At 44.9% G+C, this 27,239-nt stretch overlaps 1 protein-coding gene across 9 annotated transcripts in view; it reads left to right on the forward strand.

Moving 5' to 3' along the window:
- The window catches only part of AREL1 (apoptosis resistant E3 ubiquitin protein ligase 1), a 632,176-nt gene that overhangs the window by 24,504 nt on the left and 580,433 nt on the right, over positions 1 to 27,239 (forward strand). For 6 of the 9 annotated variants that reach the window (XM_085626755.1, XM_085626750.1, XM_085626751.1 and 3 more), the window contains exons 2-3: positions 10,056 to 10,323; positions 11,844 to 11,943. Coding sequence is in view for 5 of the 9 variants with exons in the window: in XM_085626750.1 (XP_085482876.1) it covers positions 11,928 to 11,943 (16 nt within the window). In the remaining 4 variants the exon portion in view is untranslated. Of the gene's footprint in view, positions 1 to 4,660; positions 4,842 to 10,055; positions 10,324 to 11,843; positions 11,944 to 27,239 lie in introns of those variants that run through there. The other 3 variants (XM_085626753.1, XM_085626754.1, XM_085626758.1) reach the window with 3 other exon arrangements.

Raw genomic sequence — 27,239 nt, forward strand, 5'->3', positions numbered from 1 at the left:
CTAAAACCACTGAATCCTTGATGAGAGGTGTTATTATACTGGGCTCTAAAACCTGCTCGGCCAGTAGTTTGCCCTCTCCTACTGGCCCTTCCATAAAAACCACTACTCTGGAAGACTCTACGCAAAGCATACTGGGCTTTATCCAGACGTTCTCTGTTGACTCCCTGTTAGCTAGGTCCATTAATTTGGGATTTATTCTCATTAAGAGTTCTGCGCCTCTCTGTTAACAATCCTGCATTAGCATTTCCCAAAAAGCACAACGCCCTCTGACACCAGCTTCTCAATAGTAAAAGATCCACTTCTGAACCCTTTAAATATGCATCTTCCAAATAATCAAAGATTCTTGCCAAAGGGCCCAAAACATCCAGCAATTTATCCTGGCATAACTTCAGAGACTTGTTGAAATCCTTCCTTGGAGCCTTACCAATTTTGAAACATACAAGTAATTAGATCCGGGTCTAAATTAGAAGTCAGCGTTGCCTTTTAATTAATTACTGGTCTTGAACAGCCCGCATTAGGTTTCGCTCTTCTCTTTCCAGAGGCTTTCTCAATCTCATCTTAATGTACTGAGACACATGCTCCATGTGGCCACCAGTCCTTCCACCTGGGGTGCTTAATTTCACTTGGCTCAAATAACTTCTCCCCAAAGGGATCCTTCACCGAAGATAGAACCCTACAACTAGACTTGACCTCCTGTTCACCTTCCTCGCTCTCATAATTATCTTTGTACTCCAACTCGAGCACATATTCATCCAAATTCACACTAGACCGCGTTTCATGCTCCTCATAACCATTACCAAGTGATTCAGCGTGTTGCTGACTCTTCCTTGTGCTGCCAAGGACACCACCACTCTGTGAGGCGCTTGGGCCCCCTCTGTACTTTTCATTATTTTAATCCAAATGCCATTTCTTTTTAAGGCACTTTCACCCTGGACGTCTGTTCTCAATTTCCTCTTCAGAAATAGAAAAATACTCTTCCTCATCCATAATCCTCCTATCCCTTTTTCCAAATACTTGTTTGATAGTCTCCTCTACTACTGACTTTACTTCCTCGTACACAATCTCCCTCAACTCCACATCCTTATTTCCTTCCATTCCTTCAATATTACTCACACACAGTCTTCCTCACACACAATCTAACTGAACTCCACATCCTTATTTCCTTCCATTCCTTCAATATTCTCCATTATATTGAAAATAACTGAAAAAATGTCAACCTCTTTGCTTCTTAAAAACAAATTCCCTTCACTTTCCGTTTCCTGAAGCGCTCTCTCTCCACAGACGATCGTTCACCAACAAGCGTCCAACCACGAGCACCCGTTGCCTAGAAACCGTCCTTCATGCCTGCTCTTCTAAACAAACCTTAATGCTTCAATACAAGCCTAATATGCTTTTGAAAAAATATACGCCCTCCTAACGATGTGGATGTAACATATAATTTACAACACCCGCATCCATTTTGAATCGCTACGACGTAGCTGCACGTGTTCGAGCTCCGTTTTAAACCTGCAACTGCCAAGGTACGAAACGTTTATTTATCTACAAAGTAAACGCTCGGTCTGCAAAATTACCCGTCCTAGCGATGTTAAAACTGAACTTTTTAAATCTTTAACCTTTCTCCCCATAATATCTACAATGTGTTTAAATGTATTAAACATGAACTTCCTAAATTAAAAAACTTAACATCAAACTCACAACACATTACATAGTACCCAAAAATTGGGCATCTATTTTTAAACATTCATAATCCAGTAAACAAGCATTCAAATAAAATAAAACCATCAATCCAAAAAACATATACTTAGCTTGCTCAGAAGCAGCAACAAAAGAGGAAGAAAATGGAGGACAAAGACTGTGTGTGAAAATTCTTTTTAATTGTGATGTTAATAAGTTTCATTCTGGGGGCTTTTAAGTGGTGTTGCTGCTCAGGAGTTTAATAAAAGGTTATGCATAATGCTAGCCTCCTGTCTTGCCATCTAATTTATAAAACGTCCTCCTTTTATTTTTCCTTTGAGATTGGGGTGATCATTTATTTTTCCAATGGAGAGTTTTTGCGTACTCTCATTGTGTTAAAGAAAATTTGGTCATGAGGAAGGACGGCTTTGTGGGATTTGATTTTGTAGAATGCAAAATCTCAAATGAGCATGCGCCAAAATCTGACCGGCACGACAGCTTGCATTCTAACAGTACATGCTTTACCAGTTCACTTAGCTGTGGCTTAAGCATCTTTTTTTCATACCAAAATTTGTTTTTTAGAAAACACAGCAAACCCATACATTGCACATAGTGATTTGTTATAAAAGCATCTACATTTACATCATATATATACAGCTGTATTGTAGTGTTAATACCCAATAAAGGTTATCCCAGTCCATAATAAACCGAACCACCATCCCCAGATTATGGCATGCTTCTGAGGACATCCACTTGCTGAGTATGTGGGCTGTTCCTGCACGAGTCCATTCCAGAGCGCCATTCGGCCAAGGAGGGAGGGCCTGTGGAGTTCCAGTGCCTGTGGATGTCTCTTAGTAAACACAGTACCAATCCACACCAGGATGCAATCACCATTGGGACCCCCTAGGTAGTCAAGTTTCCCAAGTAGGGCACGCTACGGTGAAGGGTCTATTGAACTGCCAAAGAGTCTCGACAGATTGGTGAAAATCCCATGCCAGCACGTCTATATGATAGTGCAGCTCCATACCATGTGGAAGAAATCTCCACTGACTTCTAGACAACGGAGGCATGTAGGTTCAGGTAGTCTGTGGGCCCTTTACAATCTCTGGGGCGTGCGGTAAGAGAGGTGGGGGTATTTAAGTTTAATAAGATGCAATCTCACTGAAATGGCCAGGGTATATGCGGGGCCATGCACTCATCCCTCCTGTCATTGTCACCTAATGGGCCTAGCCACCATTCCCACAGTGCTTGTAGACTCTACATGCGATCAGGGAAATTAATAACCAACAACTTATACATCTGGTATATCCCTCCTTTCCCCAAAGGATCCATAAGCAATGTAGCCTCAAGTGGGCTATATTTGGGACCCTCAGAAAGCGACCCTTGGTGGCCCAAGAGGGTACGATGCATTGTAAGTGTCGTTAGGTCTCGGATTTATGCAAGCCAAATTCTGCCTAGAGTTTCGAGAGTAACTTCATGTGTATCCCTTCAATTAGCTTTTAACTCAGAACGAGCAATTAGAGCAGTGGTGCTTCCAGTTTCACATCACCTGGCTAAGAGCCTATCCAGAAAATACACGCCACAGTAGAAGTCCTTCTCAAGAGCCTAGACCAGGTCCTAGAAATTGGAGAAACATGTTGTGGCTGTATCGGTGCATAATTGATGTCAGTGAATAGGTCTGAGGCCCTTTAGCATAGCAAATGAAATATCACAATAAATTCCACTGAAACATGTATTGACTGTCATTTGAATCCCAGGGCTAAGACACAGCGAGTAAAGACTAAACAATGGTCTCCATTTTGGGTTGTTTAGAAGATTTCGAGGGGTCGAGTGATTGGTGTTTTGAGAAGGCGTGATCTTCTGTGCTTGGATTGGATGGGAGAAATGTGTGGGTTTTGTTATGATGAAATAATGTGTGTTTACTATAAAAGTGAATTAAACTTTTTATGTATAGATTAATGATGTTTTTTTATATTAAAATAAAGATATAAACTTTTCAATAAAAAATTACAGCACATTAAATAAAATTGATTTAAAATATTGGTGAGTTAGTGGTAATTGAGGGTTAATTCCATGTAAGATTGGAGAGGATGTAGCCTTAAGGCTAGAGCGGTCGACCTCGAAGCTGGGGAACTGGGTTCGAGTCTCTGCAACCACGCTCAAAATCCTGTGATTCTGGGCAAATCACTTGATCTCCACATGCCTAAAAAAAAATGAATGTGTCCTTCAGTAACGAAACTGGTGCTATGTAAAGCGCTCTGATACCCGATGTCGCAGGTCTAAGTTTGCGCTATATAAAACTCTAAAAAAAAAAAAAAAAAAAAAAAAAAAAAAAAGATTCACACAGGCTAGTGAGAATTTATTGTGATATTTGATGCGTTATGTTCCCCGTTCTCAAGCCTACAAATTGTTTTGGGGGTGCCTTTTAAGAGATGACCTTTTTGTGTAACCTCATTTTAGCTTTTGTCATAATTTTTTGTTACGGTGGCACTTAAATTCTTCTGGCAAAATGTCTCAGTAAAGAGTCAACTTTCAAAATGCATAGGAATTGGTCAAACCCATTGAAGTCTTCTATTTTTGGCCATTTTCTTTGAACTGGATAGTTCTTTAAATACATTCTTGAAAGACCACTTCTCTGATGCTAGGTAGGTATGGGAAGTCTATAACTGGGGAGTTTCACAGTCTGCTGAGTGTCCCCTTAATATACTCACTCTCCGAAGTAGGGTAGGTCTCTCATCTTCGGAGCCATGGTTCCCCCTAACGTGTGAAACTTTGTTGAAGACTTCTTTCCTTATGTACTTTCTTGTGGCCTTAACTTCAGAATCCTTTTCATAGACTACCCCTTTGTTATTCATGTCCAAATGAGTGATTATTCCGGACCTGCAGCATAGTTGTAACGCTAACCCCCAAAACTGCCTTTACACTTGATGGTGCTAGCATTTTCATTTGTGCAGCTGTCAACAGATGCTTTTGTTGCTTCTTTTAGGTCTGACCTTGAGAAAACGTCTGTCTCACCAGCCTGACGCAATCAAACAAGATTCCTAAGTGCAAAGAAAAAATACATATGCATATATTGCTGGTTTTTTTGTTCAGCCTTTCCACGAATTGGTCTATTTGGCTGTCATTTGTATTTTTCTCCAACCCACTTCGGCATACAGCAAAAGGCAGTGAGTCAGCCAACTTTAGCTGTTTTTGCTCTTGAACTGTGACATCTGCCTAAAATGAATTGCATTTTAGTACCATGATTGGTGGTCCAGTACTTTACTTTGGTAATGTTTTTTCTTTCCATTCTTTATCCTTTTAAATATTTTGGAGTCATCCTAATATGTTAAAAACTATGTCTTCAGCATACAGCAAATTCACACCAATTTTTCTTTTGGCCATTTATTTTCTATTTTTGTATAATAGAACTAAAAATAGTTTCGATCTCTCTTCCAAGTACAAATCCCGAGAAGGAGCACCTGTACTGTTCTATTAAAATTGTACATAATGGACAATAATTTTTAGATTTTAAACTTTAATTGCAAGTATCTGACCGTACCTTTTTGTGTAGCAGCAACCATGCATGCATTTTTTATTCAGCTACGTTTTGTAGCATATGCTTTCAATGAAAGAATTAACAATTACTATTGCACTAGCATTCGAAGACCAGGCCTATTGGCTTTCCCAAGGAGTGTTTTGTAATTTAAGCCACATTAAACCCCAAAAGTTCTGTAAATAAAACCCATCATGAATGTGCCTTGCTTTGCTAGGGCGCTAAATACTATAGTATCTAATCAAATATCCACTTCTATGAAGTCAGGCCATCTGCTCCCCTGGCAGGCTTTCACTATACCTGTGGCATGGAAACCCCTGCCAGTGACAATGATCATGCTTGATCAGGAGTACTGCTGGACCTCACAACAGAATTCGACACAGTTGACCATACAGTCTTACTTAATTGTCTGGCTGATTTTGCTGCTGTAGGTGCAACTGCTCTCTTCAGTCAGTTTCTTCCTATCTGTGCCCATGGGTCAAATTAGGTTGTGCCTTTTCCATGATCTCCACTGTCATGTGTGGAATCCCTATAGAAACCGCCCTCTTGCACTGCCTCAAACATCTGTATAGTCCTTTTTTGCTCAAATCAAGACAACCACAGTTGCAAATATGAGATATGTGCGTCTGTCATGCAGAAGGTATGTTACAGTAGATGAGAACTTCATAGTGCTTTTAGCCAACTTTCCTCAAGAATACCCAACATTTAAAGCACAACACACACTCTTTGAGCAACTAAAATACACTATCATGGTGAATACTGTAAAAGGTCACTCTCCTACTCAGTTTTCAAGATTTGGGGGTCTTGACGTGTTTGATAAGAATATTTCCTTCATCCAGTAAGTTATTGCTGCCTCTTATGAATTAATTCCATCACCTATACCTTCCCTTGCTAAACCTCCCCCTTTGCCTCCAGTCTGACGATGCTCTGATGAGTGAGAAATGCAGCTTGGAGCTGTTAACAAAAATCATAAATGTGTTGCACCCATTGTGATTTATTGCCAGAGTGAACTCATTGAATTTTTCCCTCACACTTTAAGTGTAGTGATTTTGTTCATTGGTACAGATTGAATTACCTTTAATTCCAAATTCAATTTCTCTGGTTTCAATAGGTCTGTGAGAATAGGTCATCAGACCATAGTTGACAAACCTAAACTTAAGAGGGCCCATGAAAATAAGATACAAGGGGGAGAAAGGCAGGGAAATACTAATTGTAGTTGTACATTTAATAAGCACTGACCAAGCCAATAGGTCTGGTTTTCATTTGAAGTCTTCAGTAAAATATTTTACAAAGCCCCCCTGCATTGAAAAAAAACAAGAACACAATTATTGCTTTTAGGGTTCAGTACATTGTGTGAGATACAGACTTTAAAATATGATGATTCAGGAAGAAAGAGTTGTCAAATCGGGAGTCTTACCTTGATCACCCAGATAATCTTTGTCCCCTAAATCTGGGAGACTAGAGCTCCATGGTCTGGGAGGAGAAGGTATCTTTTGCAGTCACACGTTCGGCAAGAGTAATAACTGCTATGGCCCTAACTGTGTCTCCAGAGGATACCTGGGTTGTCAAGGTAGGGCTCAGGATTTGACAACTCTTTCTTTCTTCATCACTAATTAGGTGTAAGGCATATAGATAGGGATCCTCTCCCTTTTTAGCCCTGATGAGTGCCCCTGACTAGTACTGGCATGTATGTGGACAGAAACATGTTGTCTCATTGGGTTGGGTAAATCATTATACCTGCATAACGTTCCCGGGCGTTGGTTTTAGCTACACTTTAAGTACCCGCAAATACTTGTCCTGGGTTTACCTAAAGGCATGTTTAGATTTTCTAGATCCTGTCTTGCTCAGTCAGCATTATTAAGAACTCCTTCTCACAGAGGTTCAGTCTGCCTTGGTAGTATCATCCACTAGGGTGGTGTGAGGTCGCCATTGATGAAGCATGCCTTAACTAGTGAGTGAGGCCTCCTCATTCAATATAATTCGAACTCTAGAGTTTAGGTTGTTTTTCCTACGACCAGAAGGGTCAGTCCCTTAAGGTTCTTTGTGGAAGTGTTTGATAGGCATTTTGAGTAGTCTTCTATCTTTACCTGTTACACCTAGATGTGTTTATTTTGATCTTTGTAGAGGGAGTGCGGTGGCCTACCTCATAGTCTCTCTTGGTGTACCGTAGTGTGTGGCGGGAGCCAAGAGGATCTGAAAATGCATCCTGTTTGGAGAATATTTGTAGAGAGTTCCTTAGGAGGAATTAGGAGGTGGGATTGAGTCAAATATCGCGTAACGCGGAGAGAACCAAGCATCAATACGACACACTGTTCAAGGCTCCTCCAATGTAGATTTGTGGGATGCGTATCTCCCCCACAAGTATGCGGTTGTCCGGTTCTCTCCGCGTTACGTGATATTTGACTTTGATAAAGAGACAACTTAGCTACAAAAAATTATTTCATTGATTGGAACCTTATGTAGGAAAATCATGTTTAGAAAATAACAGACTTTTTGAGCCCTGAAGAAGTCCCATGAGGGACAAAACGCGTTGGCAGTCTTGTCAAATGAGCGCCTGTATCTTAAAGAAAATGTTTTTGGATTAAATGAATAAAGATAATCTCTTCTACAATCAAAACTACGTTCTTCCTTTTTTCTTGCATTTGGGAAGTCTTCGAATTACAGTGCAAATTGCCTTGGATTATGGACAATATTTCCAATTACATTTTGTCTATTAGTGTTGTTTTTCGGGTGCAGGGCCATTTGTTTTGAATTATGTATTGTGGTTTTATAACTGCCTTTATGGGTTGCATCTTGGTCACATCCCAGGACCAGTGCACAGAGTGATTATTACATTACTAAAGCCATAATACGTTTCAAAGACTGGTGCTGGACTTTTTGTGCTCTGACCTTCGCTTCTTGTTCTCTTGCCTATTATTAATACTGTTAGATACCCAGTTTCGGACGAAACTCGGGTTTCCGAATTAACTGGAGCAAATCGACGATCTATGTACTCCACGGGGCCGCCCCCTCCCTTCCTAGAGACTGCGCGATACAGGTTGCGGTTGATGGCTTTCGATATCTAGGCGTATATATAACCGCTGATGCCAGAGCTAGATACGAGAAGAATTTGATCCCTCCCCTGCGGAGGCTACGAAGGGATGTTGAAGTCTGGAAAAAGCTGCCCTTGTCCCTGCTCGGGAGAGCAGCATTGTTTAAAATGATGGCTCTGCCTAGATTCTTATATGCCCTCCAGAACTATCCGGATGTGGTACCACGTGCATTCTTTCTAGAGGTCGAGTCCCTGCAGAGAGCTTTACTATGGGACGGTAGACCGCGGATAGCGCTCGGCAAGCTTACGCTCGGCTGGTACGATGGGGGTATCGCCCTGCCCGACATCAAAAAGTACTACTGGGCAGCGCATCTGGCTGCAATCAACCAATGCCAATACGGAAATGGGGATGACCCGGCATACGGTATGGATAGGTGGTTATTGCCTGGTGGTGATTTCACAAGAGCACTTTACTCCAAACCAACCAGGTTCACACTTACCGGACCCACGAAACACGCTGTGCAGCTGTGGCACGTCGTTACCAAAGCGTTAGGATGGGCCAATAGGCTCACTATGGCCACCCCCCTATGGGATGCTGAACAGCTGGGAACTTTGGGGCACACGAAAGGTTTTGACAAATGGGACCTTATAGGTATCTCGCACATTAGGGACCTCTGGGGGAGGGAGAGAGTGATACCCTTCCCAACAATACGGCAGACATATGAAATGGCTGAGTCAGAGCGCTTTCGATATGCACAGATTAAACACTCCCTGCAGGCGAATATCCCAGCTGGTACGGAGCTGCCGGAGTCATCCCCAATCGAGGATCGGCTGCTCGACGGGCACCTACCGGAAAAATGTATATCCCTCACATATAAAGAACGTATTCATCATACCCCTGATCCCCTCACTGCACTTCGGGAGAAATGGGTAAGGGATGGCCTTGAAATGGACGATGAGGAATGGCAGGAGGCACTCTCATCGCCAAAGGAAGTGGCCATATCCGCTAAACTCAAGTTAGTCCAACTCAAGATCCTACACAGGGCTTACCTCTCAGACGCAATTAAGGATTATGGGCAAAAGCGCAGACTGGCAGTGTAGGATACGGTGTGGGATGGAAGGCGGGTTCATGCACATTCTTTGGGAATGCCCGTTAATTCAAGGCTACTGGAAAAAATGTTTGCAATGTATGAGCGCGATTTGGGGAGTCCCTCTTATGCCCGAGGCCAAGAGATTCCTGTTGAACATCTGGGAACCCACTGATCTCGATGTGAAGGGTAGAATATGGGCCACTCTGGGGCAGATGATTGCTAAGCGTAACATAGCGCAGGCATGGGGGGGCCACCGTGCCGCCGAAACTGAAGAAATGGAAAGAGGACATGGACTGGTGTATGTTGAGAGAGAAAACAGTCTATGTGGCTCGGGGGTGCCCCAAAAAATGGATTGCAATATGGTCTAAGTAGAATGTGTATCGGGGAGGACTGTGCGAACCCCCAAATGTCCCAGCACCCGAGGAACATTGTATGATATAAATACCACTGCATGAATGGTAAGATTGCCCGCCATAGCGAAAGTAATGTATATATGCCTTTAAAATATGTTTACTAATATGACGTACGACACATGTAACTGTAAAGCATGACTATGTTGCTTAAGTTCAATAAACAGATTTATAAAAAAAAAATACTGTTTGATACAGTGATAGAAGCAAGTTGTACTGCGACTGTTCCATTCTCTGATGCATAATGTTATTGGTAGAATGGCAGCAGACAAATGGAAAACATATGCCCACATCTCTTTTTTTTCTCACACTAGGAGAGAAGTAGAGGCTGGACATCAGCAAAGGGAATATTGCTATCTTTGTGGGCCTGCTGAATTGCAAGCGTAACCTTGAATTTCCTCATGTTGCTTAACCTGCTCCTTCAAGTCATATTATGATGTCTCATGGAAGTCCCCATCATGGTTCTGTGGAGCAGCTCTTTTCACTGACCATTAATCTGTGTTCCTGTATGGTGAACTGTGACGCAAGCAAAGTTTTTCAAAAATGGGTCCTGGCCTGATAGCCTTCAATCTTGCACAGAAGGTGAGTGTCATCATCATCAAATAACTTTATTTCGAATCCAAAGAGGAGTCATAAAAGTATACACATATAATAAAAACAGTAAACACATATTAAAAGAGATACCCAAAGATCCAAAATACAATAAAAAAAATTTTAAACGGTGCGTTAAAAATAACATTTGACAGGTAAATCCATTATAAAAAAATTATCACTCGCTAACTTCAGTAACGGTTTCTAATGGCAAGGGCCGATCTAATAAAACTCAATACAGCATTACAAATACTTGGGGTGGACAAGGATAATAAATGTTCATAGGCCTCTCTGTAAAAACTGGAACCAAAAGATACCAAGACTGGTTTAAGAAATCTATTTCTTGGAGCATTATACAATGCACAGAATAAAATACAATGAATGGTGCTTTGCTTTGTTATTACAAAGGCACAAAGGCAAACTCTTGAACCACCCCCCTTGCTTTGGAAATGCAAGTAAGAAATGTAAAGTGCTAATACGAAACCTTGTCAGATAGAAACGCCATTGCGAGTGAGTAATGTAAGATAAATAAAATGGGCAAGACAGCTTACCCCTCAGGTACAGTTGATGCTTGCTAGAATGTAAGGTGCCAAGGTTATGACGGTAGGCATTTTTTATCAGGGGCTTAAAGTCCTTACCAATCTGGTCTGGGCTATCAAATATATTATTTAGCCCAATCTTATAAAAAGTATCCCTAACATACAAAAGCCAAGGAATCTTCATACAATGGTCAAGTTTAAGACAGTCCTGCAAAATTTCCTGTGATAGTTTTAAATCTTCAGACTGCCAAACCTTAGCCCATAACAATAGGGGAGACACATGTATGATGTCGCTGAGATACTCAATGCCCACCTCCCCATGACAAAAATGGTGAGTGTCACTTTCAGTGTGGTTTTGTGGATGGAGCTGTGTTGGTTTATTATTGGAACTAGAGAACCTGTGTCCTAAAAAATGACTAAAAGGTGCTGTAAACTATAGATAGTAGATTCTAGAGCTACATAGCCTTGGATGTCTGAAAAGATTCTCCTAATAATTTGGGTTTGTCAAATAAGACAAATTGAATTGGTACTTCAAATATTTAAACCTCTAAGAAGACGAAATAATCAGAGGAGAAAGAGATAATGAAACACATAATTGAATAGGAACAGGGACTTCTGGGAAATAATAGGAAGTCTAGGAGGCAGTAATGATGGGTAAGGATGGGTTGGTCAATGAATTATAGGGGCCAATGATTTGGAATCAGGATAAGAAGGTAGGAGTGAAGGCAGAATAAGGGGAAATAAGGGGTTTCGAATGATGTGTAAGATAGGAGATGCAGAGAAAGAGAATGGCCGCAGAGAAGCTGAGCATTTTTCTTTCTCTGGTCAATGGGGATAGGACAGCACTGTGTCTGGAACAGAACTATTGAGGAGGATAAGTAAGATATTGTGAGTATAATAGAGACAATAGAAGGTCTGAGGGAAATAGTCAGTTGTTGATGCTTTTCTGATGGCCCATGTTTATCCCGACAGTTGAATTTGTAATCACTGGCATTCCGTGTGACTCCAGGTCCAGTACGATGGTCTGACCTCACGTTGCATTCTCTGAAGGGACTGATGTTTTACGTGATTGGTAAGTATTGCTAAGGAAAGAGGTTAATTGGTCTAAGTTTGTGCTGGATTCTTTATATTACATTCGACTTATAGTGTATCTGAGTACTATAACTAGAATATTTCTCACTGAAGAGTCACTAAGCAGTGTTTCACAATTCATTTGCTGCACACTTTCCTCCCCAATATTGCTGTTTTTGCGGTGGGGAATTCTTCCCTGTGTTAGGATTTATAATCCAATCTGTTTTGCAATCTAAATTAGGAAACCCTTATTTGCCCTACCGTTGTCATTTTTGGTGAAAACAACCCATTTTCAGCCTTGATTTGAATTGATTATTTCCTTTCATTCACAGCTACTTGTATCACCTTTTTCTGGTGCTTTAACGTACAAAATCACAAGTCTTTGTGCATAGCTTTATGTCAAGACTGCTAAAGTACAATCATACTCAACATACCATTAAAGCGAATGTTTTTAAGGTTTTGTTTTACTCTTAAACCTATTGTCTTTTATTTGACTCTCCCCTGGAGCATAACTTCTTTACTATGCTTTTGATGGCTTGTTTCCTTCCAGTGTTCACATCCTGGAAACTCCTTTTTGTTTTAACAGCACTTCATGGATGTACACATTTCCTTGCTCTGTCCCTCGTGTTCTGCTTGTCCCTTAAATCCTGGACTCTGCACTGTTCTTGTTTCTCCCCACTTACACCCCTTGGCTCACCTGCTGCTTCTCCTGCCCCTCCTCAACAGCTTTAAAAAAAAAATCTTTTTCAATCTGCCCCATTTCGACCCCAATCTCAGTAGCTCCCCTACTTTCCCTCCAGTGCTCCCACATTGACTTTGCTCCACAGCCACTCGTCACTTGCTCCACATGCCTACATGTTTTTTGTTTTAATTCATTTGGGTTTTTTTTCTTGAAGGTTCGGCGCTCCAATTTGCTACCAAGCAACTTCTGTTTCCCCCATTATTGTGCTTTGCATATATTTTTTAAAATAAATGTTTTACTCCAAGATTGGAATTTGCAATCTTCAAACGGTAAATAAAAAGTTAAAAAAGGACACAAAATGACTGATTTGTCCCGAAACATAAATGTGCATATGTGGTGATGCATGCATATGTCCTCACGCTGCACAGCTTTGGGTTTTTTCAATGCTGTTTCTCATCTGCATTTTTTTCTTTTTGCTGATACGAAAAAGCATTGGCAGAAAGCATTGAGAAAGTCTCAAGGTTGAATAACATCGTTTAAACTCGAAATTTGGTAAATACATTGAGAGGCGGGATCTGTTGGCTTCACCATTACTTGTTTAGATTGAGACCTCCCTTGGCAGGCTCTGTCAAACTCCTCTGCAGGCAAGTCCCCTATTCCCAGGTTAAGCACCATGGTAGCTCCAAAATCTTCCTAGACTTGGGGGCTAGTCTGGAAGGAGAATAGTGATCACTCCTGTCTTTGGTGTCCTTTTTAGGTTTAACCTTCACAATACTTGCGAAATATCTTGTAACAAATAAAGAAAGTCATAAAAGGGGCTAAGAGCCTGCCTATTACTTACCGTTGGTTGGCTCCCACGTTGCTCTTGTTTCCTTTCGGTCAGTGCCTCCTCCTACCTCCAGCTTCCTGCTTGCCTTCACGTCTTCGTCCTTACTGTGGAGCTTGAACCACGAACTGTTTCTGACAGCCAGTGTTCTTCCACTGACCGCGCACTTGTAACATTATTATATTTATTTTGTATCTTTCCAGTGTCTACATTCTGTTAGTTGCTTGCACGTCCCTACCACCACCTGACTTCCGTCGATGTATGCCCCTTTCCCATTCGTTGCTGGATTGTCCATCCCACCACCACCGCTCCGGTCAAAGCATGCCCCTTCCTCACCCTGGCGCTAGTCATAGCTTGTTTTATATATAGCGCAAAGTCGACTGGAAGGACTCAGATTGCTTTACATGAGTGCTAGATATGTTACACAAGGACACACTAATGTTTATAGGCACGTGGAGATTAAGTGAATTGCCCAGAATCGGAGAATGTTGAGCCAGCACCGAGACTTGAACCTGGTTCTTCAGCTCCAAAGTCAGCAACTCTGGCAGTAACGCCACAGCTTCTCTATGCTCAGTGTTCCAGCTAGCTACACTTTGACGTGCTGGTAACAGCAAAGGGCATTTGTTCAAGACTATAAACTGCATAGGGAAAATAACAAATTTAACCTGTTTGTACGTGCATAGCTTAAAGTAAAAAAAAAAAAGGCGCTGCAACGCGGTCTGGCCACACCCTACACTTGTGTTTTTACTTTAAGCTAGGTAACACAGCAGCTCACATCGCTGTGTACCATTTAAAAAAACCATTGACAAAGCCAATAGATATCTCATTGGTGAAACCTATTGGCTTTGCCAATACTTGTTACCCTACTAGTGCGCCCGCAATGATCATACACCAGTATTAGCAGAGCATACTTTCCTGTTGCTGGCCAGATTTCACAGAATGCAGAGTCTAGAGTTCAGACCATTTCTGACTGGTAAAAGGGCTATGTTTTATAATATAAATGTGTGTGTGTATATATATATTTATTTATTTTTCGCTGAAAAAAACAAAGGTTACGGAGACATAGTTAGTTTCACATTTTACACACACAAAACCATGGAAATTCAGTAGTTATAGTTATGCTCATGCACTGTCATCTCATCAATGATTTTATTGCAAATGTTGCAGTGATGTTATCAACGATGTTATAGATATCATGACTGATGTAATATGTGGGGTAATTAGCAGTGGATGGGCGTGAGTTATAGCTACCCGAGGGAACGAGTTATAGTATTACTATAACTGCTAAATTTCTATGGTTTTGTGTGTGTAAAATGTGAACCTAACTATAACGTGTCTGAAACCTTTGTTTATTTTCAGTGAATTTCGAAGACCTTTTCAATTTTGTTTCCTAACTATAGCGTCCCTGTAGACTGTTTATTTTTCAGTGAATTTCTTTTTTTTTTTTTTACGTGAAGTAATATTTAACCCCTTCGCCACGGCAGGAATTCCGCCGCGGCGCTGGGGGGGGGGGGTTTGGGGGCAGGTGCGGTGGCGCTGTGCTTGTGACGGAACCACTCCGTCATGAGCCACGGTTGAGCTGTGCTCATGACGGAGTGGTTCCGTCACGTCTCCGCCCACTGCGCTAATCGCCCGCACAGGCGGGGAATTAGCGCCGCGTGGGCGGAACGGCCGCAGCATGACGGAACCACTCCGTCATGAGCACAGCGCAACCGTGGCTCATGACGGAGTGGTTCCGTCATGAGCGGGGAAGGGGTTAATTACCATACATTAATCCAACTGCTGCTGTGCTCGTGCGGTGGGAGGTTTATTAAAGGACCTGGCCCGTGGCCAGGGTCTGTAGCAAATGCCCCAAATGCGGCCAACCCCCAAACGCTGCCTACAGAGGAGAGGGGCATGAAAACCCCCCCAACTCCCTGAGCTGAATTTGGCCTCGGGGACCCTATTCCCTGGGGCTTGCCACATTTTATTGGGGGGGGGTACGTAGCCGCTCTCCCCAGACCATATTTGGCCCCTGGGACCCTGTCCCCTAAGGCCCATCACTTAATTGGGAAGGGGGCACACAGCCTCCCTACCCAGGCTGATTTAGGCCCCTGGGATCCAAACTTCCGGGGCCTCACCATATTGTAAATGGGAAGGGGGCACGCAGTCCCCTTTCCTGTGCTGATTTCTAGCCCAGGGCCCAGACTTATTAACAGGGGGAAGAGGGCACACAGTCCGCTCCTCTGCCTAATATTGGCTCATGGATCCAATCGCCTGGGGCATATCCAGTTATCAATTGGGGAGACGGCCATGTGGTCCCCCCTCCCTGGACTGATTTTGGCCCCGGAGACCCCATCTCCTGGGGCCCAGCTATGTTATGAAATAGGAGGGGGGCACACTGCCCCCCCTCCCTGATCCAATATTGGCCCTGGCTACCCCATCCCCTGGGGCCCAGCCACTGCATCATTATTGAAGGTCGCTGGGGAGACCCAGTGTCCCGGGAGCCAGCATTGCACCTGCCCGCAGGGAGCAGCTAAAAATGCTGCTCCCTGTGGGCAGGGTGATTTTTTATTTTTTCATCTGTTTCCGAGCCACCTTGAGTGTGGGCAGGGAAACAGATGAAAGGTCCGCTCCTAGCAGACAGGAGCATTTTTTATGCTCCCGCCCCCTGTGAGCTGGCTTAGTGTTTACTGTCGCTTGGCAAGAGGTTTAAAATTGCTCCCGCCAAGCAAGAGCAAATACAGGTTTCCCTACCCACACCAGTTCAGGCAGGGAAACCGCAATGTCCCAGGGGTAGGCACCGCAGGGCATAGCTGGAGCCAGACATGGGGCCCAAGGGCTAATAATGGAGCTAGAAAGAGACCAAGCTCAGCGTGGATGGCACAGTGCTAATCCTATGCTTAAAACATTTCTAGAAAAACAGACATTTGAGATGAGCAGCTTCAGGGTTTCGCTGGTGTTGTAGGGTGCTCTGTACAGGAGCTGCTCTCCACCTAAACCTGGGAACTACCCAGAGTCCCTTTTTGATAATTTATGTGGCACACTAAGCCTGAAAGAGTATTGTTTCAACTTATACTTTGCTGTAGAAATGACAAAAGATTTTGTCCCATTCCAGCTCAGCATGAATGACAGAGTGCTGATCCCATGCTTAAAAACATTGCTAGAAATACAAACCTTTAAAAAAATATTGTTTTATTCGTTTTGATCCCAAGAAAGTAGCAATATTGAGTTTCTTGCACTACTGTGGGGCATTTGCTTGTTGCATATCTGTGTGTGTGATATATATATATAATCTACTGGCGGTCGCCAGTAGATAGTTATAGTTAGGATCGTGTTTCCATAGGAAATCTCAAAATTCTATTTTGAATAACTTTGGCGCCGGTTGACGAATCCTCGCGAAATTTTCAAAACAAATGGGGCGCTCTGCTCAGCTCCTACCCTGAAAGTCTCGGGGTGATTCGTCAGGCGGGGGCCAAGGAAAAAGGAGGGGCCCAAAACGCGTTTTCCCCATGCATTATTCCATAGGACCTTTAGTCGAAGGTACAGCCCGAACGGCTGGACAGAATTACTTGAAATTTGGCAGAGAGGTAGTCCTCAGGTCAGGGAAATGCCTTTTGCTGGTCTGGTGTCAATCTGTTCAGTATTTCCTGAGAAAATAGCATTTAAAAGCATATAAATATCTATGTGCGCGAAGTTCTGATTGGTTGTTAGATGTCGGTAAACATTCGAATCGGTCGAAATCAGGAAGTGTCGGCTGCCATTTTGTCTCTCGCACTGAAAAGGAAAGGGGGAAAAAAGGTGGAAAACGTGAAAAGGGTGCAGGGAAGAGAGTTCCTGACCCCCTAGCCTTTGTCAGGGGGTCACAGAAGGACCCCCAAGGGAAAAAAAACATTTTTTTTTTTTAAATCGCGGGGTGCGCGCACGGTGAAAAACCGAGAAAAAAAAAATTAATAAATATATAACTTAGCATTTAAAAAAACGTACAAATTCACTTAAAAAACCATAGGTTTCACACACGTTATAGTTAGGAATTAGCATTTAAAAAACCTTGCAAATTCACTTAAAAAACCATAGGTTTCACACAGGTTATAGTTAGGTGGCTATTTCACTCGTAAAAAAACAATGAAATTCCTCCGTTATAGTTAGTTCAGATAACTATAACTCGCGCGACCGCCACTCTATCACAAGGATGATGTCATGAGTGATGTCATTAGTGATGCCACTGACCATGTCATGAGTGATGTAATATGTGACGTCATGAGCAGTGGATTGCGGGCGCGCGAGTTATAGTTATCTGAACTAACTATAACGGGGGAATTTCATTGGTTTTTTACGAGTGAAATAGCCACCTAACTATAACCTGTGTGAAACCTATGGTTTTTTAAGTGAATATATATATATATATATATGTGTGTGTGTGTATATGTCTGTGTATATATATGTGTGTGTGTGTGTGTATATGTGTACGTGTGTGTATGTATGTATATATAATCAGCGCCAAAGTTATTCCAAATAGAATGTTGCGGATTTTCCTAAGGAAATTTCTCTGGTTTTATATGAGTCAAATGTCCAACTAACTATAACGTCCCTGAAACCTATGTTTTTTTCAGTGAATTTCAAAGGTTTTTTAAATGTTAATTTCATATTTTAATATTATTAAAACCTATATTTTTTCCTAATTGTTTTGTAAGATTTTGCAACTCTATCCTTTTTTTTTTAACTTTAAAAATTATGTAATGTTTTATATCTTCCCCCAAAAATATGCATATCAAACTTTTTTTGGGGGGGGGGGAGAAAACTACAGTCCCGTACCGGTACTCTACCAACCTCGATCAGCATGAAAATCCTATCCACCACATTTAAATGATGCGCATTTCGTATACCCAACAGGTTTGTGACACCACGTCCCGCGTAACGACATGTAGGTATGAGGTCGCGCCAGCTGCTACTTTAGTATGCGACAGGTACGCACTTCCAAGCCGTGCGTTACGTCATGTACGTATGGGGTCATGCCCGCTGCGCGTTGCGGATGCGACGTGTGCACGCTGCCACACCCTGTGTTACATCATAAACGTACGGTGTTGCGCCGCGTACGCCAGTCTCTCATTTTTTTTTTTGTCTCAAAACTATATCTAAATAATTTTAAAGTGTATATGAGAGCAAGCGATAATCTAACATATTTTAAACATTTATATATTTCTAACTCTAATAAACTTTTCTCAAAATCCCGTTGGGTGCGTTCTCCTTGCTCACTAGGTGTGCGATTGCCATGTGACCATAAAAAAAAGCACTTCATTAGTTCATAACATTTCCCATTGTAACAGTTGGAAAACGCCACCCATTTTAGTCCATCTCTGTACTGCATTTGATGAGACACACCTCTTCTGCTTAGAGAGCTTTTTTCTAAACTTTTTGCAATGTACACATCTTACACTACACACAACATGCAACCATCATCTTCATCAATATTCATGGTCTGTAAAGTAGCCTTACACCTGTGTGTGATAGCCATGCACCTACAAGTTACATAACCGAAGTTTTCCCCGCTACCAGAGGTAACATAGTTACATACACTGTCCACAGCACAATGTAATATCATACGGCCCAGGGGCACTATCATGCATAGATAATGAACACACAGACACAAATAGATAGTGGAAGTGGGTATGAGCACATGCGCTCGACACCTTTTTATTGCCAGGGTCACATATCCAGTAACGTCTGTGGTGGATGCGTGTGGAGTCAGTGTAAACCATTCCTCAAGGAATAGTTGCTGCTATCATCTACTACAACAGTAATCATTGGATCACACACAGACATTCAATAATAAAAGAATCAATAGTTTGTACTGCAGTAAGGTAGGGACAGTAGATGTGAAGTAATGCAGAAAAATATTCTATCGTAAAAGAAACACAACTTATGGTATACTGAGACACAATTAATAGATCATAAATAATACACAAAAAGATTTTATCACAAAGGGTCCATCAGTTTTAGTGCACCCAGAATGCCTCATCAAAATCATTCAGCATGTCAATAACCAGCGATGATGTGTGCTGTAGACGGGCAGGCCGTACTTGGAGTAATATCTGTTGCCATCAACAGAACATCATCAGCAATAGCAACTCAATCTAAATTGTGAACACTGCTCTCTTCAGTGTAGGACCGGGGGGAGCGGTCAGCAAGGGCCCACAGCTACGTAAGGTGGAATTCGTCCCCACAGTTTGTCGTACGCGAAGCAAAACAAAAAGCATGTCTGGAGCCTGTAATAATACGTATTCATGGTGTAGACCGAGCGCACTGGAGCAATGTCTTTTCCTACAGAACTGCGTCCTCTACAAGACCAACTCGATCCGAATTGTGAACACTGCTATCTGCAGTGTTAATTTTAAACAGTACTTACACAGACATTCATAAATACTTTCTCTCACTTCCTCTTAACAAAAGACAACAACATAAATTGCAGAAAAATCTGCAATAAATAAAACAAAACAATTCAAATACCATTTCTGCTGTCTACAGTATAGACTATTCAGTGTTCCTTTGCAAATGCAAATTAAATTTGGTCATTGTTCTAAATCTACAAGTCATTTAAAAAAATGTCTTCAAAGAAGTACACTAAAAACAAAATATGTATCTTCCAATAGATGTTTTAGTTACTTGACAACTGGATTCTATAATTAAACAATCGGCACTCGATCCAAATTGTGAACACTTCTGTCTGCATTGTAGGCCAGACTCACTATTCATTAACACCTGACAGCCATGTACCATTCAATTCGAAAGCATGGACTTGCTTGCAGCAGATCAGAAGGGGTACACCGAAATAATATCAAACTTCAACTTCTGACATCCTCAATCATACAATCAAGACCCCATTTCACTGTTCGGATCTGCTGTACCACAGTGTGCTCCACCGACTAGTGTCAACCAAGCTCAATAATAATGTGCAACTGTTAGCTACTGAAACACTGAGTCTGATGCACCTCAACGGAGGGAGTTCTATGAAAACCAAGCAACAAGTAATATCGGACATTGTCCATTGTGGAATCAAGACACCGTTCCACTGTTGGGACCTACAGTTGCTTGCACCTGGTCGAAGGGAGTACCTTCTTATCTGCTCTCAGATGAAGTTCTAACATCCTTCATTGTCAGATCAAGACACCATTCCACTGTTGGGACCTAGAGTTTGATGCACCTCATCAGAAGGGGGAACCACAAATCATCACAAACTGTAACTTCTGACATCCTTAATCATACAATCAAGACCCCGTTTCACTGTTCGGACCTGTGGTACTGTGGTGTACTCCACCAACTACAGTCAACCAAGGCCATTAATCGGGGAGGGCGTGGCTTGCCGAGCTGCGGAATGGCCGCCATCTAAGCGAGCTCCGCCGGCCGGAATAAAATCCTTTCATCAATCCTGCACTTTTGGACGAGCTGAGCCCGCCGGGACCTGCTGCGGCGATAGCGCATGTGGCGCGGAACACGGAGGTGAAATTCTGGAGCCCGGGAGTCCTTGGCGGCAGAGATATTGCCCGATGAAAACTGAGGCGGTGTGAGGGGCTGCGGCTGTCGAACCTGAAAGCGGCGCAACGTAAAATTGAGGCCGGGGCGCCCACGCGCTGTGGGCCCGGCTGCCGGAGGGGGCTTGTCTGGCTGGGGGCTCGCTGGGGGCCTGGCCGATTGGCGCGCTGCAGCGGGAGACACATCGTTGCCGATACTGCTGTCGCCCTACAAGACTATGGTGGCGTTTGGAGGCAATGCTGAGGTGGCGGATCGACGTGCGGAGAGGTGAGCGCTACGAGTGGCGGCAGTGCGGGACATCTAGCGCTGACGAACGGCCTTGAGGGGGAGGAGCCCGTGTGTGCTGCTGCCCGGATGCCCTGGTGAGACTCGAGGAGGTACTGGCGGCCGACTATGCAAGGCGGAGAGGCCCACATGTGGATGTGACCGGGTGGCAAGCTTGGTGGCTGTTGAGACTGTGCGGCTGGGCCTGAGGGACACGCATGCTGGAAGAGAAGACGAGCAGACCGACGGTGTGCTGTGGCGATGTTGAATCGTGAGACCGCAGGTGCGCGCCGGTGAAAATATGAGGTGGTGAGGAGTGCCCATTAGCTCGGGAGGTGCCACTCGGCCGGAGAAACCGTGGAGGAGGTTGCCAGCGTCTGACGCTTGCGAGAGGTGGTTGTTGGCTGGAGCTGCCCCCTGGGCCGAAGCGAGCTGCTCTGATCGGGGGGCCTTCGCCGGGCTGCCGGGAGAGAGAGGGACCAGCGCTGTACTTGCCCGAGGGCCGCCTGCATATGCGGGGAAGCTGTTACTTTGACCCCAGTGCACACCCGGAGGACCATCCCACCCACTCTGGCAGTCGGATTTGCCGGCACGCCATCGAGGTTAATGTGCGAGGAGCGGGGGGACCTTGCTTATTGCCCGGGAGGGCTGCCCTCTGCCTGGTGGCTCGGAGGTGGATTCCCCGACGGCTGCGATGGGGAAGCACGACGTTAAGAAGTCGAAGATATCATTCGACAGTCAGCGTGCGACAAGGCAGGTGGACGCCGGAGCTGAGATGCAAGCGGAAAGCAGGACTGGACAGGTGGTGGAGGATCAAGGGGAGGATTTGCGGACCCTTATGCTTGAGATGAGATCCAGCCTCCGCAACATTGACACTAAGCTGGACACCCTCACGTCGCAGCTCGAATCGGTCAAGTCACAGGTTACCACGCATGAAGAGCGCCTGGACACGTTGGACGGGCGTGCTGCGGACTTCCATGAGTTTCAGGTAGAGACTAAGGAGCAGCTCCTCCACATGGACAAGCTGTTGGGAATCATCAGAGCGAAGAATGATGACTTAGAAGCCAGATCGAGGCGCAGCAACCTCCGAGTCACGGGATTTCCGGAAACAACCGCTATATCCAAAATGGAGACGTATATTACGGAGCTGCTCCATGAGCTGTTCGACCCGCACCTCTCTGCGGTGTTTGTGGTGGAGAGGGCACATAGGTCGCTGGGCCAGAGGCCGCCGGTTGGAGCGCCTCCGAGGCCCATTATTGCTAAGCTCCTTAACTACCAAGACAGAGACGTTATCCTCAGGCTTGCGAGAGAGAAGGGAAAGATAACGAACCAGGGAAATGCACTTTCTTTCTATCCAGACTTCACTCCAGCTGTGCAGGCGGCGCGGAGGGAGTTTGTGCCAGCCAAGAGACTTCTCCTGCAGGCGCAGATCCCATATTCATTGCTGTATCCGGCGAAACTCAAGGTGGCGTTTGAAGGCACCACGCACTTCTTCACGGATGCCAAGGCGGCGATGAAATTTGCCAAACATGTGGGTGGAAGGAAGTCCAAGAGACAAACTGGGGGAGCGGAGGTGGCGGCTGGAAACCTGAGTGACAATGACTGATATGGGTATCGTATTAATGTACAACACCTTGACTATCCCTGGCGCTTGCTAAATCTATGCCGAACATTTGTGGTCACCTGCTTCTTTCCCATACTTCCTTGCCGCGCTGCACTGTACCCCCCTTTTTTGTAAATATGATCTCGGGCGGGCCAGGCTGTCTGCAGATCTTCTGGCCACCCTGTTCTAACCGGGGTAAGACGCGGGCAAAGGCACGACCCCATGAAAAGGTTCCCGACTCTGTTGACTGTTTTTGTTTCTGGGATGGGCGATTCACAACCTGATTGGGGGGTTGGAGTGGGTGGGGGTGGAAGATGGGGTGTTTTGGTTTGGTAATTGGTTCCAGCTTACATGTAATCTGCTATGTGGTCGCTATCGTACATAGGAACTGTGGAGGATAATGGGTGTCTCGTTTTGCCGTACAATTGACCCAACAGTTAACTAATGCCTTCAACTGTGTAACTTGGAATGTGCGGGGTCTGAATGACTGCAGAAAGGCTAGACTAGTGCACGCATACTTTGTCCGCCACAATATAGATATTTGCCTCCTCCAGGAGACACATCTGGGTGCCTCCTCGTCTCCCCGGCTCCGCCATGCCCGTTGGGGTCATGTATACTCTGCCACGTACTCCACTTACCCCGGGGGGTGGCCATTTTAGTTAGGCGTGGGTTGGATTGGAGGGAAGAACTGACGCAATGTGATCCCGAGGGAAGATATGTTTTAGTCCGGGGACTTTTATGTGGTATATTGGTGACAATTGTAGCTGTGTATGGCCCGAATGTAGACTCCCCTGGTTTTTTTCAGGACGTCTGGCCGAGTGTGCGGGCGGCTGGGTGCAATACCGTCCTCTGGGGCGGAGATTTTAATGCAGTGTTAGATGACGCGCTGGATAGACAGGGTGCCGTCCGCAGCCTACACCCCGTGGCGGGCGCTGCTTTGGGGGAGATTGTTGAGGAGGAGGGTCTGGTCGATGTGTGGAGGGTCAGGCATGGTGGGCTGAGGGAGGGTACATGTATCACTGACCACCGCTGCGCCTGGTCTCGTTTGGACTACTGGCTACTCTCTAGTGATGCTGCTCTGTGGACGGTGGAGGCTGAGCACATGCCGCGCTCGCTCTCGGACCATGCACCTTGCCTATTACGAGTGTCATTGCCTGATCTGCCTCCACGCAGCTTCTCCTGGCGCCTGCCGCGACATGCTCTGCTGGACGAGGCCTTTAAGGAGGAGATAAGGGCGGACATTACTGAATACTTTGAACTGGACACCGGCTCGGTGGACACCGTGTCGTCTCTGTGGGAGGCATTTAAGGTGGTTATTCGAGGCAAGTGCATTGCTCGACAGGCTGGGGTACTGAAAGCTATAAGAAATGCGCTGGCATCTCTGGAGGCGGACATAAAGGATCTGGAAAAACGCTTTTATGCCACAAACACTCCTGACATCATGGGTTTACTGAAGAATAAGCTTTTGGAGTATGATGAGGAGGCACAGCGGGAAGTTAAGTTCCTGGGTAAACACGTGGAGGCCAGACGGTACGGGGAAGGGGATAGGCCGGGTCGAACTCTGGCGAATATGATACGGCCATCCAGGTCTGCGACATTTGTCCATGAACTGCGTTCGAAAACCGGGGCCACAATCAGGGGGAGAGGGGACATCCTGCATGCCTTCTCAGGCTTTTACTCAGACCTATACACTGCCACCCAGGGTGACTGCCCGGAAGGGTTGGACTCCTTTCTTGAGTCCATAGCACTGGTCTGGTTCAATAACAAACATAGGGAGTACATGGATCTCCCGATAACGGCCGAAGATGTAGCCCAGGTGATCAAAAGCTTGCCCCTCGATAAGGCCCCTGGCCCAGACGGCCTGACCACGGCCTTTTATAAGGCATACGCTGAAGAACTGGCTCCCAAGCTGCTGGCAGTGTATGAGGAAGCTTTGCAGGTGGGAATGCTCCCCGAAACAATGCAGGAAACGTCGATTATTACCCTGCTCAAACCGGATAAACCAAAGGAAGAGCTGGACTCCTACAGGCCTCTCTTTAATAAATGTGGATGTGAAAATATTGGCCAAACTGCTTGCTAATAGAATACAACCAATGCTACCCCTGATAGCCTTACCAGATCAGTCTGGATTTATCCCGGGGCGGTCCACCTCCCATAATCTACGTACGATCTTCGCTATACTGCATTACTTACATCCGGACGAGCACGCGGCGGTGGTCTTCCTAGATGCCACCAAAGCGTTTGACACTCTAGAATGGCCATATTTATTTGCAATACTGAATCGTATCGGCTTTAGCCAGCTTTTAATCAACAAAATCCGATTGCTGTATACTATGCCTTGTGCCAGAGTCAGGGTTAACGGTATGATCTCGGACCCATTCCCTATTTCGCGGGGTACGCGTCAGGGATGCCCTCTGTCCCCGCTACTCTTCGCAATTGCGATGGAGCCGCTAGCGGCTCGTATTAGACAGCATCACACGGCGCGAGGAATAGGACTTAGCTCACGGAGCCTGCTGATTTCACTCTATGCAGACGATGTAACACTCTATCTTATAAAGCTGGAAGAGAACCTGGACATAGTACTACGGGAATTTATCCGCTTTGAGGGGCTGGCCGGTATAGCGGTCAACTGGTCCAAATCAGTGGTTTTTCCATTGACTGAGAGTACCCCGAGGATGACATTGGAATACCCCTTACGGTGGGAAACGGATGCCGTTAAGTACCTCGGCATCTGGGTGAGTCGAGTCCCTCAGGACCTTTGGACTCTAAACTTTGGGAGGGCTGTAGCTTGGCTGGAGGAACGGGTAAAGGTATGGATGAGGCTACCTCTGTCCCTAACGGGCAGGATAGCCCTGGTCAAAATGGTGGTTTTACCTAAATTTTTATATTTATTTGCGAATATACCGATTCCTCTGACGTCCCATTTTTTCGCAACGCTACGGTCGCATCTGCTTGAGCTCGTGTGGGCTGGTGGACAGGCGCGAGCATCCTGGGATGTGCTGACTTTGCCATTAATACAGGGTGGATTAATACTTAATAATATAATATACAACACATAATAGTAATCAAAAAGAAAAATGGGGTTACGCCGGAGTTAATCAATAGGTATTTCCACCGTACTGACGCAGTGTGCCCTAGATGCAGTGAGCCGGGGGCGGGTTTCCTACATATGCTGTGGAGCTGTTCGCGGCTGGGTCCCTACTGGAGATCGGTCAGTGGGTTACTGCTAGAGAGTGTGGGCCGCAGCATCCCATTCGACTGGCCCGAACACATATTGCATCACTTTAAGCGATCGCGTAAGGATAAGGTGACGTCTCGATTCATAGACCTGGGGCTGGTGGTAGCGGTATGCCTCATTAAGAAGCGGTGGAAAGCGCATGACCCGCCGCGCGTGCAAGCTTGGAGTGTCTCATTTCAGGCATGGGCCGGGGCTGAGGGGGACCGCCATTCAGAGGGAGGAAACGCTGGGCCTGCGGAGGGAACCCATGGCAGACCGCTGGAAGCAGCTGCTGGGGAAGCTCAGACGCCTAGGCGCGGAGGGTTGCGCGGAGTTGCAGGAGGCGACCGACGGAGCTGACGAGGGTGGGGGTGGATCGGGGGACGCCCCCCTGTCGAGATGATATGCCCCTGACTGCTTCCTCCCTTGGCGCCACGACACCCACACTTGCAAGGCGTTGTTCGCAGCCGAGGCACACACACATGGGGGATCCTCGGGGGGGTGCGGAGGGGTGGGGGTCTACTGACAGCTGGGGGGGGTACTGAGCCTGTATGTACAGTTTATGCTGCCATTGTTACGGTTTTGTTATGTATAATCTTTGGACCTTGAGGGTATTTTGCCTGTTCTTCATTACCTGAATGAGGCGGGAAGCACCCGCGCACAGGCACGGAGCCTGGCTGAGGTATGGTTAACACTGTCCTTCTCGATGTGACTACACTGGAACTGTCAAAGAGACTGTGGATGACTCCGCTGGGGACAGTGTTCACAAATAAGACTGATTGCATGCCATAAAGTAGTAGTTATAGACCCTGATGCGGGGCGATCCCCCACCTATGTTTTCAACTCTCTGCTTACCTATTGTGTCATATACCAAGGTATGTTCTTGTTTAAAACAATAAAAACAGATTTTCAAAAAAAAAAAAAAAAAGAAAAATGGGGTTAAATGTGGCGTCAGAAAGAAAAGTTTGGCCATACACATTAGAACTTTAGTAGAAATTTTTTTGTTCTTTATATTCACAATGAAGGAATTTATGAGAAGTGAACAGACTCGCATTACATATTATACAAAATAACAATCTTCGTACATATTTCTAAAAAGTGTCCCAGTGAAAAATGAAATATCAACCTAAACAAAAGAAAGTGACAAAGTGCAACATAAAAAAGGTTTCAATTATTCATTACAAAGGCAATCATAA

The sequence above is a fragment of the Triturus cristatus genome, chromosome 9 (genome assembly GCF_964204655.1).
Source record: "Triturus cristatus chromosome 9, aTriCri1.1, whole genome shotgun sequence".
Lineage (NCBI taxonomy): Eukaryota > Metazoa > Chordata > Amphibia > Caudata > Salamandridae > Triturus > Triturus cristatus.